The 16,609-nt window shown below is 51.4% G+C and overlaps 1 protein-coding gene across 6 annotated transcripts; it reads right to left on the bottom strand.

Moving 5' to 3' along the window:
* Nucleotides 1-405: 405 nt before the first annotated feature.
* On the bottom strand, nt 406-16,391 carry Dyrk1b (dual specificity tyrosine phosphorylation regulated kinase 1B). Of its 6 annotated transcripts, none has more exons than XM_087209262.1 (12): nt 16,220-16,391; nt 14,005-14,168; nt 12,885-13,004; nt 12,591-12,779; nt 12,078-12,225; nt 11,009-11,295; nt 10,208-10,354; nt 9,984-10,124; nt 9,658-9,693; nt 9,378-9,573; nt 8,891-8,997; nt 8,060-8,796 (listed from the first exon to the last, which is right to left on the bottom strand). In XM_087209262.1, exons 2-12 carry the CDS (start codon nt 14,065-14,067, stop codon nt 8,425-8,427), a joined length of 1,806 nt encoding a protein of 601 aa, XP_087065388.1. In that variant the 5' UTR covers nt 14,068-14,168; nt 16,220-16,391; the 3' UTR covers nt 8,060-8,424. The 6 variants fall into 6 exon arrangements, with proteins under 6 accessions (XP_004874218.2, XP_087065388.1, XP_021107338.2 ...); XM_021251679.2 differs by lacking the exon at nt 16,220-16,391 and adding an exon at nt 15,425-16,203; XM_004874161.3 differs by lacking the exon at nt 16,220-16,391 and adding an exon at nt 15,425-16,203 and having other exon boundaries at nt 406-8,796; nt 9,378-9,693.
* Between the last annotated feature and the right edge of the window lie 218 nt (nt 16,392-16,609).

Raw genomic sequence — 16,609 nt, 5'->3', positions numbered from 1 at the left:
AAGGCAGAAGGGCCAGCACTGCCGAGTCCCACTAAGATGACCATGAAGAGGACCGCTACACAGCACACACCAAGCCAGGTTTCTCAGTCAGAGGAAGACGTTATAAGGATAGCAGGGGCGGGGTCAGATGAGAAAGAAGCCTCCAGTGCTGCACCAGTCTGATACCAGTATGAACTCATGCTTATTTCTTTTCATTATTATTATTTTTCATGGTACTGGGGATTGAACCCAGGGCTTCACATATGCTAGGCAAGTGCCCTACCACTGAGTGCTTTTTGTTCTGAAACAGGGCCTTGCTAAGTTGCTCAGGCTGTCCTCAAATGTGCAATCATCTGGTCTCCACCTCTCAAATAGCTGAGATTAAAGGCATGGGCCACCACACCTGGCTCATGCTTATTTTTACACACACACACACACACACAAATACAGAGATATATACACACATGGGTTTGTACTCATGCTCTGATTCCCCAGTTCTGCCAGCTGAAGATAAGAAACAGTGCCATTCCAGTAACAATGAGCATGCCTGTGCTTAGACCTTAGTTTCTAATACCATTCTCCAATAAAAGGAAAATCCAATATAAGCCAGGGATATCTATCTTGCTGTGCTAGAAGAAGGTGCTTAAGAAAAACAAAAAAGAACACAAGAACCAGGTGTGGTGGTGCACGCCTGTGATCCCCGTACTTGGGAGGCTGAGGCAGGAGGATGCTGTGAGTTCAAGGCCAACCTGGGCTACAGAGTGAGTTCAAGGCCAGCCTGAATTACACAGCAAGACTCTATCTCAAAAAACTAAACAAACAAAAAACATAAGAGCCAATCTGAAAGGGTCCTGATGACCAAAACTAAAACAACCTGGGGTGGGAGGGGGAGAGACTTACAATAACATTGGCTTATACCCAAAGAACATAATAAATATCCATGAGTCCATACTGATATCACTGTTTAAGTGAAACACATACAGAAAGGGAAAATATTCCATATAGAACTGAAAACAGTAAATGTAAACGCAAGAGGAAAATAGGAAGTTATTGTTAGAATACCACAGCAATAATTGCTACAGGAGATCCACTGATGAATGCTAAAATTAGTGAGTGAACCATTAAGGAGAAACAGGACATTTGCATAGCCTCAAAATCTCCTCCCCATATTAGTAACTACTGTGTGCAGTGGTTTGGATAAGGTTAGAAGGTGTCCCTCAAACGTCTGTGTGGAGGCTCGGTTCTCAGTGCAGTAATGTGAGAGGTGGTAAGCGGGCACTTAGTGGGGGTGATTAGGTCACTGGGAGCATCACCTCGGAAGGGACTAAGTAGTCCTGGAGGGATCCTCACTAGCTCCCATGTGAGTGGGTTACAGGCCCTGCCCACTCTCCAGCTTCCTGTCTCACCATGTGACTCCTGCCACGATGCCACTGCCATGAGGCCCTCACCAGAGGCCAAACAAATGGGGCCACCCAATCTTGGGATTTCAGCCTCCAAAACTGTGAACTAAATAAATCTCTTCTTTATACATGACCCAGCCTCAGATACAACAATTATAGCAATAGAAAACAGATTAATACACTGTAGTAGTTTTAACAAATGAAGACAAGTTCTTTTGATATTTTTCTCTCTAGGAACTGGAACTTAATACTCCTCCCTTTGAGTGTGGGCTGAATTTAGCAACTGACTTCCAATGAATAGAGGAAGGAAAAGGAAAAATAGTAATATTACAGTTGAGAAGCTTACAAAGCTTCACATTAGTGAAGGGATCAAAATTAATATCATCTCGGCGAGCATTCTTCCCAAAACCTTTAATTCCAATCTAACCTATAAAAAACATCAGACAAACCCAGTTGGAGGGAGTGTCTACAAAATACCTGACCAGTACTCCTCAAAACTGTCAAGGTAATGAAAAACAAGATAAGACTGAGACACTGTCACAGAGTGGAGGACACAAAGGAGACATGGTGAATAAATGCAACATGGTATCCTGGATTGGATCCTGGAACAGAAAGAGAACATTAGTGGAAAAACGAGAGAAATGTGAATCAAGTCTGGAGTTTAATAGAACACTAATCAGTGTTAGTTTCTCAACTTTGACAAACGTGTCATACCACAATTGTATAAGAGGCTGACAGTAGGGAAGCTGAGTGTAGGTAGATGGGAAGCCTTTGAAGCTTTTCTGCAAATCTAAAAAAAAATTTTTTTTTCTTTTAAAAAGGCTCAGAAAACATTTCTAGACTCTATTAACTTGGCTACCAGCAGTCACTGACTGCATTCCTAACTGCCCTTTATTTGACTCCTGACATCTCATCTCACATGTCCCCTCTTCCAGAAGTCTTTCCCGACACCTCAGACTGGCATCAGGTATCATCTCTGGGTTCCACAGCCCCCTGTGCTGCCCTATCCTGTCCCAAACCCTCTGCCCGGGCCTCCCCGTCCCTGTTGTGACTGCTGTCTGCTGCTGGACTGTGCACTCTGAGGGCAGAGGCTGACTCAATCATCTCTAAGTCCTGCTCAGTTGCAAACAACTCATCTCTGTGACCGCACTGCAAATACCTACAGGCAGGCAGAAGCTGGGCCTGGATCCCCTCAACCTGACCTTTGACCCTTCTCAGCCCAGAGCTCTCCTAGTGTCCTCTACAGCACTGACCCAATCCAGACACACCTGAGGCAACACAGATGGTCCATTCCACACATCTACCAAAACAGGTTCAGATCCCCTCACCCCGCTACACACACCCACTGTCAGAAACTCATTGTAACTATGAATATTTGGGGTGGCTGCCCAGTCTACCGTCCTTCACAGCATTCACACATCAGAGCAGGAACCTTCCAGCCATTCAGCTCCTGCATGGAAAGTTTGGAAGGAGGACCAAAGACCTATGGGGAACAAAACTGGACGGTCACACAGGCTCGGGGCAACAGTTCTCCCAGGGCCAGCAAGCAAAGCAGAGGCCACAGAGCCCAGGAGTGGAGGGGAAAGCCAAGGTCCTGATCCACGTTCTGTTATGTTCTCATGAGGCTCTTTTCCATTTCCTCCTGTCACTATTCCCAATCAATCCACTGTGGGCCCTGCATTCCAAATTTACCCAGGCTTCAACAACTCCATAACCCCCTGCCCAGCCTCCGTCTATGCACCGTCAGCTCTCACCAGGGTTGCAGCTCCCACCTCTTTCTGTGCCTCCCTGCTCTCATTCTCAAACTTCATTTCCATCCACTCTCTCTCCCTCAAGTGAGCTCATCCTGGGCTTTCACACCACCAACATGCCAACCACTTCCAAGCCCAGGCCTGACCGGAAGGCTAGGCTGGTACAAATAACCCTCACTTGCTCAGTGAGTTCCTCCATTAGTCTTCTCCATACAGTTACTAGCACTCCCTCCTTCTTCTGCTCAGGTTGCCCTTGACTACTCTTTCTCATCTCGCACCAACAGTCCCAGTCCTGTGAATTCTCCCTCAAATTATATCCAACATCTGACCGCATCTTCTGCTACCACCCTGGCTAAGCCCCCAGCATCGCTCAGCTGGACTATGGCAGTGGCCTCTCCACTGGAGTCCTACTAGCATCCACACTGCAACCAGAGGAAAGAACCTTAGATCACATCATTTCAGCCTAAATATTCTGATTGCTTCCCATCCCACTCAGCACCAGTGTCTAGTCCTTACCATGGCCTATCAGGCACCACGTAACCTTGCCCTGTCTCCTTCCCTCCCACATTGTTCATTCAGGCCTTTCTACCCCTCTAAAACACACCAAATATGCCCCAGGGCCTCTGAACATGCTGGGGTACCCCACCACCAACTAGAATGTCCTTTTCTCTCAAAATATTTGTACTTTGTACAAAATATTTGTACAAAAGGCTTCCTCCCTTTTGATCAGGTCTTCCACTAAGATTTTCCTCAAACACATCTCTAACCCCTCCACCCAAAATAACCCCACTTGTCACTCTCTATCACTCCAATCCCCAAATTTCGTAACTCTTTACACCAGTATTTATCTGTCACCTTGCCCACTACAATGTAGGCTTCATGAGGATAGGCCTTTTCAGTGTCTTGCTTGTTATTATAGCACTAGCACCTTAAACAGTGTTTGGCATGTAATAAGTACCCAATATCTGATGAATCAGAAAATAAATTAAGATGCGGGAGGGGGTGATATATATGGCAGAGCACTTGCCTAGCATGTGTAAGTTCCTTAGTTTCATCACCAACACCACACGCATGCACACACATGCACAAAAAGACAACATAGGATCAGTTAGGATGTTTAGGGTTCCAAGTAATAGGAAGCTCACACAGATATATGGAGTCCCTGCTGAGAAAGTCCAGGAGTAACTTGCTCGAGCTGAGGCCTGATCTGACACTCCATCAGTATCACCAAGGACCTGACGCCTTTTCATCTCTACTAGTCCTTCCAAGAAAATAGCCTACAGCAGTGAGTGCAAAATGCTAGTATTCACCTGGCTACCACTTCTGTAATAATTATGAAAACTCTAATGCTGATAATAGCTATTATATATTCTGGGTGTAGTATGGGCCAGGTACCTTGCTAGTACTTTATCAGCTCCATGCCTTCACTTTCTCATCTGTAGAATAGAAAAAATAACAGTGCTACTTAGAGTGGCTTTGAGAATTCAATGAGCTAATATAGAAAGTGGTAAGATCTCAAAAAATATTAACCTGTTTTTGTTAGCCACTGCTGCATAACAAATGACCCTAAAACACAGTACCATAAAATAGCAGCTAGTTATCTGCTTATGATTCTGCAGTCTGGGCAAGACTCAGCAGATGAGGGGCCTTCAGATGGCTTGTCTACTCCAGAGAATCAGGTGGCTGTTGGGTTAGGATACGAAAGATGGCATCACCCCCACACCTGGCACATCAGCTAAAGTAGAGGAATTTTTTGAAATACAGAATCCACTGTGTTCCCTTCTGGCATAATACTTAAAATTACTCTACAACTTCCTACTACACATGCAGCTAGGACCCAAACTCCTTACAGGAGTAACACAGTCTGACCTCTTGCTCCACCTCGGCCTCTAGGTTCTAAGTATCACACACTCTTCTCCCTTACTGGAGTAATGCCAACTCCTTGATGGCCTCAAAGCTCTTCCTTGGGTCCAGATTAGACTACCTATCAAGTGTTCACACAGCACCCTCTGCCTTTCTTTGTAATTTCACATTTGTGTAATTATTTGACCTTCTGAACCCTCACTGCTGAGACTGAGTTCTTTGGGGGCAAGAAAACTATTCTGGTCTCTGTTGTGTTCCCAACACCAAGCATAAAGCAGAGGCAGGATGAAGTATCTGTTAAACATCTTAGGCCCTCAGAAAAGTTTAAGGTGTACAGAAAGGGGATGGACAGAGTTCCCCATCATGCTGGAATCCAAATCTATGCTCTGAAATTGTTCATCTGATAAAACTAGTGAGCCCTCCTGTGCACCAAGCACTCCTAGGTATTGCAGATAAAGCACAAAGTAGACATAAAGCTGATGATCTCTGGCATAGGGGTAGGAGTAGAATAAACTAGTTAAATTGTATGGTATATTAACAGTGATATAATTAACAGAAGAAAAAAGTTCCAGAAGAAAAAGTCGATATGGATGTTAGTCCTATGATTTTAGAAAGATGCTCAGGAAAAATTTCCAGAAGAAAGTGACATCTGAGTGAAGGCCTAAAGCAGATGAAGGAAAGAATCTGACATTATCTGAAAGATGAGCATTCCAGGCAAATGGAACGGCAAGTGCAAAGGCACTGAGGCCAATGTGTCTGGAGCAGAGTAAGCAAGGATAGTTCACCTTGTCAGAGAGATAAGAAGAGCAGATTGTGCAAGGCCTTACAGACCATGGATAAGACTTTGGCTTTTCACTTGAATGAGATGGTGCTATGGAAGGGTACTGAGCACTGGAAGGATATGACCTGATGCAGGTGCTCATAGAGTCCCTCTAGCTTCCTATGAGGAACAGACTGTAGCAGGAGGGGTGGGAGCAAGAAGATCACTGAGGAGATTGCCATAGTAGTTCAGTGTGACCCAGATTACTGTGCAGATACTTCTAGATAAACAAAGAAGTATCTGATAGGCAGTCAGCCAGGAGCTCAGGGGTGAGATCCTGGGCTGGAAACAGAAATGCGAGGTTTATATTTCTGTGCCTATCCCAAATTCCTTACAAGACCTACATGATCTGGCCCCTGATGGTGTCTCTAGGCTCATTTTGCACTGTTAAGTCAAAAGTTCTTAAACACACACACACACACACACACACACACACACACACACCCTGAGCCTACTTTCCAGGGTAACTGTATGATCTTGGACAAGTTACTGAATCGCTTCGGCCCTCAGAATCCTCATTTACAAAAGAGAGATCACAATAGTACCTGCCTCCTAGTACTGTTCATTCAAAATATTTTTACTGAGGCAGAGGGAGTGTGACTCGGTGGTAAGCGCTTACCCTGCATGCACAAGGGCCTGGGTTTAATCCCTAGAACCACAAAACAAAAAAGAAAAAAAAACTTATGGAGAATCTAAGTGTCAGAGGGTGAGCACAGGAGCTATTCTTCCCCCCCTCTTCCTCCCCCTCCCACTCATCCTGTCAATTCACCCGCCTACTCCTGCACTCCCTAGCCTGGCCCTGCCCTAATTCACCCATAGCATCTCTTGCCTAGGAACCTGTTACAGCTGTCAGACCCTAGTTTCTTTTCAGTCAATCTACTTATTCTCATATCGCAGGAAACTGGGCAATGCCCTTTATCTTCCTGAAATCCTCTCATGGCTCCTCATTGCTTTCAGGACAAAGTCCAGCTCCCTAGACCAAGAAAATCTGCCACAACTGAATCTACTCAGAACTTTCAAAATGATCTCTAGAACCACCCAATCACCTCCAGCTCACAAAACACAGACCCTTTCCCATGCTGCTTTTGCGCATGCCGTTCTACCATACCATCCCCAATACATTTTTTTCGTTTTCCGATCTCAACTAAGATAGGTCCTACCTTTCCAGGAAGATCTCCCTACCCATGTTTTCTCTGGGTTCCCACGGCATCTCAAGTTCTCATTGGTCAACAGGTACAGATCCGTCGCCCACGTCCTAACCCGGACAGACTGGGCATTGGTACACCGCACAACGCAGCCACTTCAGGTTTCAGTGCCCACGAAGTTGCTCTGAAATTGCCCAAGTCTAACCTGTGCGCTCCGCCCTCTTAGCCCAAGTCCACCTTTCGTACACCCAGCAAAACTCGGCACCTAGGCAGCGCACAAAGCAAAACCACCCAATCATGGGCTCTCTACCTCTACCGACCCGCCTCCAACATCCGGCTTTCAGCTGCCCCCCACCGCTGATTTGCTTCCCGAGAACCCTCCCCCAAGCGTGTGAGCGAAGAGAATTCTGGTCTTTGTAGTTCTCCATGTATTTAAAAAAAAAAAAAAAAAAAAAAGGAAGTAAGGAGATTGCCATGTAGAACTCCATTTCCCAGGAACAGCCGCGCCCCAATGGGGAGATAACCTACCCTTTGAACCAGGCGATTCTTGATTGGCCCGTTGGGAGACAGAAATTTCCAAACTGCCATGGAAACAAGACCACTTACCTGGAACCCAGGGAGTATCTTTTTGCCTGAGCCTCTCAAAATGCTTTGCTCCGCAATTCCAAAGGATGGAACCAGACGTGTGGATTGTCTGTACCCACTGCCTGCCTGCTCCCAGATGGCACAAACAAGCCCTGCCAAGGGCACCCAACACCTACTGGATGCCTGCCTGGTAGGAGTTGCTCTTGTGCAGACTCCGGGAGCCCTGATTTATGAGGGCATAACATAGTGTTTCCCAGAGACAGGCCAGAAGGGGGAATTTACTCCTTCATGGTCTCAGTTTACCCTGAAAAAGGCAAATACGGTCCAGGACCCTATCCAGGATTCTTTAGCTCCAGGACTCCTGCAGCCCCATGCCTCTGTCAACAGCCGTAACTTCCCCAGAAGGGATGTATCAACACCAGAGCTCTTCTGGAACCCCCTTTCCCAAACCCTGCCCCACCATGCCTCTGAGGGTCGGGTGAGGGGACCAAGGCCCTGCAAACGCTCAGGCAGGCATGTGAGAAAGCTCTTTACTGGGGGGTACAGCGAGGAGGAGCAAGGCCATCTCCCCCTACCTGCCCCCACCCCCTCCTAGGGCCCTAGGGTAAGGGGAGTCTCCCCTCCACCGGACCACCACTGTCTTTGGTACAATAAATAGAAAACAAGGGGGGAGAGGGGGCCAAGGGTCCAGTCCTTAGTGGGGAGAGTGTGGCCAAACCCCTCTCCTTGACCCCCTGCCCTGGGCCCAATCAGTGCAGGCCTCACCCACCCCAGCTGGGTAGCAGCAATTCCAGTCAAGGGGAGAGATGAGGATGGGAGCCCAGGGCCCCCAGATGGGGAGGGGGTATGGCTTCAGGAGGGGACCCAGAGAGGGGGCAGGGTCATGAGCTGGCTGCTGTGCTCTGGGGTACACCACGGAGGCCCAAGCGAGCCCCCAGAGTGGCAGGGTCATCAGGGGGTGGGAGAGGTGGACGACCTCCTGTCATCCGAGTCCGGAGGGCTGAGGCAGCCGGGTGCTGGGGGGCAGGCGCTGGGTGAGGTGGGGAGCAGTCTGGAGGGCCGCCCACCAGGCTCACATCCATCAGCTCCGGGGGTGGTGATGAGGTTGGTGATGGGGGACGGCCAAGGCATCGGGATTGGGGGGGTAACTGGGCCCCAGTCCCCGGCAGTGATGAGGCAGAGGTAGGGGCTTGATGTGTCTTGTGAGGCACATCACCCCCTGCCCAGGGGCGCAGCAGCTGGGAGGGTGGGACCTAAAAAAGCAAAGGAGCAGTGGGTAAAGGAGACCCAGTCCTAAAACCCCAGGCTCCCCACCATACATCGTCAAAGCCCTCAAAGCCGTAGTACCTGGGGGCTGTTCATCTCACAGTCAGTGATGGGGGGCCCAGGGCCCCCGCAATATCGGTTGCTGTAGCGGTAGGTCCGGTTGTCACTGGAGGAGCCACTGGAGCCTCCTGAAAGTGTCAGGAAGAAGAAAAGTGGCCACAGATAAGAAGATGGGGTGGCTGGCGTTTAAAGTGGCTAAGTCTGGTTCACAGCCTGGCCCACATTTGTGCTCTGGAACCAAAGCACATTTGAAGGGCCCCGCCCAGTTTTGAAATACAAGTTGAGAGTTCAATTTTGGATGTCAGGTCAACTTTAGGGGTCTGAGCCCAGACAGAGTTTTAAGACATCATGTCAGGGCCACATGAGGCTCTCCTCCCACCTTATTTTGGAGTTCAGAATTAGGCTGTTTCAAATCTCCCATGTGAGGCCTAGGGACAAGATGCCCTAGGCTGAGCCAAACAGAGCTGCCCCCACCCTGCTGCACCCCATCTAGGCACTGGGCACCCACCAGAGCTGGAGATGGAGCTGGCGGTACTAGAGGAGGGACAGGTGTCGAGGGGTGTGGGTGAGGTGGAGGCACTGCTGCCTGCCGGGCCTGTGTTGGTGGCCTCGTCGGCAGTGCGGCGGAAGAAACCGTGCTGCAGAGCCCCCAAAGGGCTGATGCGGGCGGCAGGCTCATACTCCAGCATGCGCAGCACCAGGTCCTGGAAGCGGAGGTAGTCGGCGGGGCTGTGGCCCGGCTCCCCCGCCCGCCGGCCCCCGGGCCCGCCCGTCTGCACGCCCAGCACCTCCTGCAGCCGCCGTGTCCCAGGGCCCTGGTAATCCTGGCAGGGAGGGGGGGGAGGGGGGGCAAGAGAGTGGCCGTCAGTGGGCAGGAGGGGCAGGGAGACACACACAGGGAAACAGAGGCACAGGAAAGAAAGTGGAAAAAGAAGCTAAGAAGAGTTGTAGGGTGGGAAGGACAACTAGGGTGGGCAGGGAATAAAGGGACAGACAAAGGGAAGAGGAAGAAAGGGAAAGACACAGGGAGAGGTGGCAGGGCGAGAGGGAGCCCCAAGTGTGAAAGTGAGGGGTCACCCAAGGTGGGAGGAGTGGCATGGGGCAGGGGCCGCACCTTCCTGAGTTCCTTTGTCCGTCGTAGGGTCCAGCCACCCCCAGGCAGTCGCTCAAAGTACTTTCGAGCCTTGGGTGCCTGCTCCAGCATGGGGGCTGGTGGGATCCCCAGCACCTCCACGATGCGGCTCATCTGGTCCACCTGCGGGCAGGTGGTGGTCAGGGGCACCGGGCCAGCCAGGCTCCACCCCTCCACCTCCAGCACAGCCCTTCCTGGGGGCGCACCTCATTGGAGCCGCTGAACAGGGGCTCTCCCGTGTGCATCTCCACCAGGATGCAGCCCAGGGACCACATGTCAATGGCCAGGTCGTAGGGCGTGCCCAGGAGCACCTCAGGGGAGCGGTAGAAGCGGCTCTGGATATACTGGTAGATCTGGAATGAGGTCAAAAGTCAGGGGTCCCAGCCTCTCCTACTGGTCCCACTGGTACCCCAAAAGCTAAGAGGACCCATCTGAGGTCAAGACCCCTTCTCTCTAATGTGGAATTTCCACATTCTGACATCCTTAGCACTAACCCTCCTAAAGCTTCTGCCACTATCTTGTTCATCAGCCTGCGAAGTCTCTGCTAGGCTGGTCTAGCCCTAACTCCATCCCTAGCCCTGGCCTCCTATTGAACACCAGTCACAGGCTGGCAGTTCCCAAGGCTCTACACAAGTATCACTTTAATGTTCGCTCACAGGAAGCTGTGAAACTGAAGGCCTCTCCACCCCTAGCTTCAAGAGGACAGAAGAAACAACTTAGCAAAGGAGCACCCCAGGCTTGGACCCAAGCAACTTCACCTGCCCTCATCTGGAGCTTCAGAACAACCCTGCCCCATCAGGGTCACCTTTGCCCTCCCCAGTGGGCCTCTTCTCTACCTCCGTCATCCACTGGCCGGCCCTACTCTTCCCAATTGTACCACCAACATCCCATGTCAAGCGCTAACTCTCAGGCATCCGCCCTCATGGCCTGGCTGGCTCTGCCCTCACCTGGCCAAACCCACACCATGACTTTTTCCCACCCGCCCCCCACCCCAGTCTGATCCGCACCCTCTGGCCAAGCTGGCAGGAGCTGCCAAAGTCCACAATCTTGATGGCGCTGCGCTTAGGGTTGCAGAGCAGGATGTTCTCAGGCTTGAGGTCGCAGTGAATGATGCTGAGCTCAGGTGTGGCCAGAAAGAGCAGCGCTGTGCAGAGCTGCTGTGCCAGCTTCCGGGTCAGGTTCAGCGAGACGCCACGGAAGTGTGTATTGCGTAGGAGGTCATACAGGTTGTAGGACAGCAGCTCAAACACCAGGCACAGGTGGTTCCGGAACATGAAGTGCCGCTTCAGGTGCACTACAAGGCGAAAGACAGAAACATATGACAAAGAAACAGGTTCAGAGAAGGCCAGTAGTGGCCTGGAGTCACAAAGTTGTGAGTGCTTCTACCTCCTGCACACTGGCCAAAGTACGGCATGCCCCTGGGTACCTAATCACAGTGTTTCTACATGGTATCTATCTTGATTCACCCAAGAAGCTCTTTCAAGTCTGTCAAACCTTCTAATTAAACCAAAGAGAAGTTTCTGTTAGTTTCTAGATCTGTTAGCTAGTAGATGTTCAATACATTTCCACACTTCCTCGATCTTTTTTATCCTATGTTTAAAGACACTGATTTTCCAATTACAGTAAGGATGTAAACTTTCCTTTCAAAAAGAAAGAGGAATCAGTGTAAGAAAGGAGGAAGACTGGCACAGTTTTAAGAATCAAGGCTCAAGAGTCTACAACCTCATCAGTTATAGCTCTGCTGAGTACAAACTATCTCCTCACGCAAGCGACAACACTGGATGCCTGGGTTTCTTATCTCCACATGTAAGGATGTTATCTCCTCATAGGGGAAGTAATTCATATAAAGTGCCTGCAACAGAGCCTGGCTCTATAAGATCACCGTAAACTCTGACCAATGTAAACTCTGACCAATGTCAGGTGAATGGGCAAAAACCATGAAGGAATTGGGACAATCACTGAGGCAGGGAGGCACACAGAGAGCCCTGCCCTGAAGAAACGAGCTCCTCCAGGACTGAGGGTGACCATCCCTACCCCCAGGCCTTTGCACCAGGCACCCACCACCCCCAGCCTCACCTATGTAGTACTTCATCTCCGTGTCGTGCTGGTTCATCAGCTCTAGCAGCCGCAGCTCAATCTGGGCCTGGTTCAGGAATGCCTTTTTGTTCTTGATGATCTTGATGGCCACCAGCTCCTGGGTCTGATGATCATAGGCTTTCACCACCTGTTAAGGGTCAGGCATATCACCAGTGGAGGCAGGGGCAGTCCCTGCTCTTCTTCTTCTGGCAGGGAGACCCACCAATCACACTGTCACTAACACTATTAATGCACAGCTGTGTGCTCACCAACAGCCAGGCACTGGCATAAACATGGGATATGAAATAACACAATTCCCTTATGTGAAGAGTCATGTTACTTGTACTTTTACAGAAAAGGAAACTGAACCATAGTTCAGTGAAACTAAGTAATAAGGCTGGGAAGAGTGGTCAAGTACAGAACTTGAAGTCACTAAGCCCCTGGGTATATGGGCCAATGTTAGTGGGTGCCTGTACCCCTCAATCCCTGGACCAGATTGGTGGTTGTCCTCACCTGGCCAAAGGAGCCTTTGCCTATGAGAGAGTCAATTTCATAGCGCTCCAGCCAGCGCTCACCACTGCGCACAATGTAGTCATGGTTGTCATCATCATAACCGTGGTTCAGGACCTTCTTCTCCTTCTTGGTACTTGAGTCCTGGGGTGGTACCTGCTGGGCCCGCCGCTTCTTCTTCGCATAGTATACCTGCCCAGCCAGCCAACCAAGAGACAGGGACTGATGAGTGACCTGGGCCAGCAGCAAGACGCCCAGCACACAGCCCAGAACCCACCTCAGCCCAGCCCTGCCCACCTCATTGATGTGCTTGTAGGTCTTGATGAGGTCCACAGAGAGCTTGCGCAGCGGGGCTGAGGCTGCATCCCGGAAGGCCAGGGGCAGCCTCCCAGGCAGCAGTTGCACATCAGGCAATACCTGTGGGGCAGGGCAAGGGGCAAGAGGACAGGCCTTCACCTTTGGACCTCCAGAACTAAGTGGGCTGCCGGCATATCTAGACCACACACATTTATCTGGCCACTGACTGGCTCCCATATGAGAATATAAACTAGCCAAGGGCAAGAATGGAGGTCTTGTCCTTGTTTATTCCCAGTACCTTGGGCAGGGGTTGCCCCACAGTGACCACTCACTGGAGATCTCCCCTGCAAATGGACTGAATGATTTACCCTTGACTTTTCACCCAGACCCTGTATCGGGCTTTCCATAACCTTACCCATTTCTAACCTCCATATGGGAAACCTGGACTCTGTCCCTCAATCCTTCTACCTGAGACCATCTATTCTGGGAATTCTCCCTCTGAAATATCCCCAAGTCTATTTACCCTCACCCTTTGGGACATTCCCAACCCTCACCTCCAACTCTGAGCACCTCTGCCCAGTCCCCAAGGCACTTGGACTGGGATCTGGCACCCTGGACCTCCCACTGCATCTTACTCCAAGCTCTCCATTTCAGAGCCTTTCCACTTCTATCCTCTGAGCTCTTCATCCTATACCACCCTGGCCCTGTAGCCAAGACTTCAGACTCAACCTCCCTCCCCATCTTTCTGTCTGGATGTCCTTCTTGGTGAATACTTATTCAATGTTTGCTATGTGCTGGGCAACATTCTTAGCATTTTACATCTACTGTCTTTCATTAACCTGTTTAATCCTGACAATCACCCTCTGAAGGAGGTATCATCATTGGCCCCATTCACAGAACAGAAAACGAAAGTATGAAGAACTTAAGTAATTTAGCTATCACATCAGGATTTGAACCAAGGCTCTCCAAAGGGACTGCTTAAAACTTTTCTACTTCTATGGGGCTGGTGATGTCCCTTAGAGACTGTCGTATACAACCACAGTAGCTTTTGGCCCTGAGACTCTTCCATTTCCAGCCTCCTCCTACCCCTAGACAGGTGAGGAGCCAGCTGAATGCCTACCTGCATGTGCTCCTGGGGCACCGGGAAGCCAGAGAAGGGCCCATGGCCTGGTGGGACGGCCATGGTGGACTCAGAGGGCCGCAGGGGTGCGAGGCCTGGAGCGGGAGCCCGGCCGGGGGGCGCCTTCTCGCATCCTGTACCTCGGCTGCCACCGCCGCTGAGACCTGAGTAGGCAGGAGGTGTGAAAACAATATGCAACAAGGGATGTGTGGGACAGTGCCAGGCAGGGAAGATAGGCATGAGAAGTACAGAGGCAGGGTACAGAGGGAGACGACAAAGAGTGCAAAAGAGCAACAGGTAATAATGCAGAGGGGAGCACAGTGAAGGGACAGGCAGGTAGAGTGGCACAAGAGAGTCCCTCAACAAGTGATGACCAAATAAATGAATGCAGCAGCACAAACAACATGTAAAAGAGAGTGATTGGGAGTCAGTCAGACAGGGGTGGGAGGGATGGACATGGGCCATGACAGGAAAGGAAGACAGACACAAGTGATTGGGAAGAAGAAAAGAGAAGAAAGTAGTCTGGGCAGAATTCATTCTTTCTTCTTGTTTCTACTCCTGGCTCTTCCCAGGGGCCTTCACACAAGAGCCTATCCTCTTGTAGTCTTCTTGAACATCAGGATCTCCTCTGGCACCATAACGAACTCCCTCCACCCCAAGTCTACTCTTCCCAGTAGATTTTTCCCAGTTCACAGAGAACTCTGAGTTCACTCAAACCACATAAACTCTCTGGGATCCCCAGGTTACGGTAGAGTCCTCTGAGGCCCCTACAGCTGTATCAGGGTCCTCAAGACCTCCTGGCCACATCAAGGTTACCTGAGAATCTCTACATTAAGTCTTACTACTGTGGTTTTCTCAACCAGGGCACAGCTTTTCAAAGGACCCTCTCCATGTCACACCAAGTCCTCCTCCCTGGATCAGGTCTTCCCACACCAGGGACCATCCCTCCAGGTAGTCTCTATACTGTATTTCAGATTCTGTGCCATGTCAGGGATCTACCCCATATTCAAGGTCCTCTCCCAGCCAAAGGCCACTCCTCATAGAGGCAAAAGAGAGGTCTCTTTTCTTACAAGTTAGAGTGATCGTCCCTTTCTCCTCTACACTGGGTCCTTGTCCTCCCTTCTTCCAATATTCCTACTAGAGTCCTTTCTCCAGTTACCCCTCTATATACCGGGATCACTGCACAACTGCACCTATTCCTAGAAGGTCCCCCTAGCCTATCCCCAAATATCACATAGGGTTCTCTTCCCAGAGTGTCCGCTACAACAAAATTCTCTAAGTGCACCTCACCCGTGTCAGATCCCTTCAATCCCATGCCTTGCACTCCAGAACCCCACCTCCCTCGGAACTTGCCCCCAAAAGTACATCTTTCCAGGGGTCCTCCCACACTAGGAATGTCACTCCCAGCCCCACCCCCTACCCGGGTCAGGGCTGGTGCGGGGCCCACGAGGGGCTGGGGCGCGGTGGGGTCCCCAGTGATGTGGGCGAGCAGCCAGCATGGCGGTGGTGGTGGTGGTAAGGCAGCCGTCGGTTTCCTGCCCGGCCGGGGCGGCAAACCCCGCGGTGAGGACAAGGACAGGCAGCCGGGTGGGTGACAACAGCCGCGGGCGCCGCGCACCGCCGCCGCCAGGGGCGGGGAAAGGAGCGGACTAAGGTCAGCTCAGGGCACGCGGGGGAAGGGAAAGCAGGTGGACGGGGGAAGGGAGGGTTAACCCTCGCACAGCCGGCCCCGCCCTGCCCTGAGTGGCCACCCGCCCCCAGAGACCCGGGTGTCCCGCCCCCCCAACCTAGGAGGACTGCCCCGGCCGGTGAAGACCGGGCAGGCGGGGCCCAACTGAGAGTTTGGGAAGCCGCACCTCCCATGGCAACAACCGCTCCATTGGTCGTTGCTGCAAGGAACTCAGCCAATCACTACCCAGGGCAGCTGTTGCTAGGCGACGACGAAGCGGCCGGCGGAGCAAAGACCGAGCCCAAACAAAGGGCGGGAGTGGGGCCCAGCTACCCCCTCCCAACCTCCTTCTCTAGAGGGCTCCCTAAGGGCTCAGCCCCTTCCAGGAATCCGACTATGAATAGCCAGGCACAGCCCGCACCTGCCCGACACCCCCCTCTTCTCCCTCAGCCTCGTGCTAAGTCTCCGGGGACGCAGACAGGGCGGGTCCCGATCGCCCCTTCTCCCGGTGAACGAATGCCGCCCCGCCTATCGCCCAGTAATTACCTGAGGGCGCGGGTAAGGGGACTCAAAACTGCTCGGGGAGGCCGAGCTCAGACCTGCCCACGGGCGGAAGGTATCCGGCGGACGCGGCGTGCCAGGGCCCCGATTACCCAGTAATGCAACCAGAAAAATGGCGACCACAACAAACCGCCCCCCCTCCACCCGAGCTCCGCCCCTACCCTCCCATCCGCTCCCTTCACGTGACCAGAGTAACACTGCGCCTGCGCTCTCTGGATGCTTGCTGGCGCACACGCGAAGTGAGCTACCAATCGCGCCCAAATGCCGAAATCAGTTACCGCTGTGCAAGAGACAACTAGGAATGGAGCATGCGCTGCGTGCCCTGATAAAACTTTCAACCCCCACCAAGCAAAGATGACCAAGGGCGCCTGCGTC

Source organism: Heterocephalus glaber, unplaced genomic scaffold (genome assembly GCF_053883595.1).
Source record: "Heterocephalus glaber isolate CG9 unplaced genomic scaffold, H.glaber_assembly_v1.0 deba00001002, whole genome shotgun sequence".
Lineage (NCBI taxonomy): Eukaryota > Metazoa > Chordata > Mammalia > Rodentia > Bathyergidae > Heterocephalus > Heterocephalus glaber.
This window is presented reverse-complemented; position numbering and strand designations above follow the sequence as displayed.

Bases quoted from the DNA above. Each gene is read 5' to 3' on its own strand.
- Dyrk1b (XM_004874161.3), bottom strand. From the start codon at position 15,503: ATGCTGGCTGCTCGCCCACATCACTGGGGACCCCACCGCGCCCCAGCC. The intron at 11,296-12,077 runs GTGAGGCTGGGG...TTCGCCTTGTAG, and splicing joins GGAGATGAAGTACTACATAG to TGCACCTGAAGCGGCACTTC. The intron at 10,355-11,008 runs GTGCGGATCAGA...ACCTCATTCCAG, and splicing joins CCTGCCAGCTTGGCCAGAGG to ATCTACCAGTATATCCAGAG.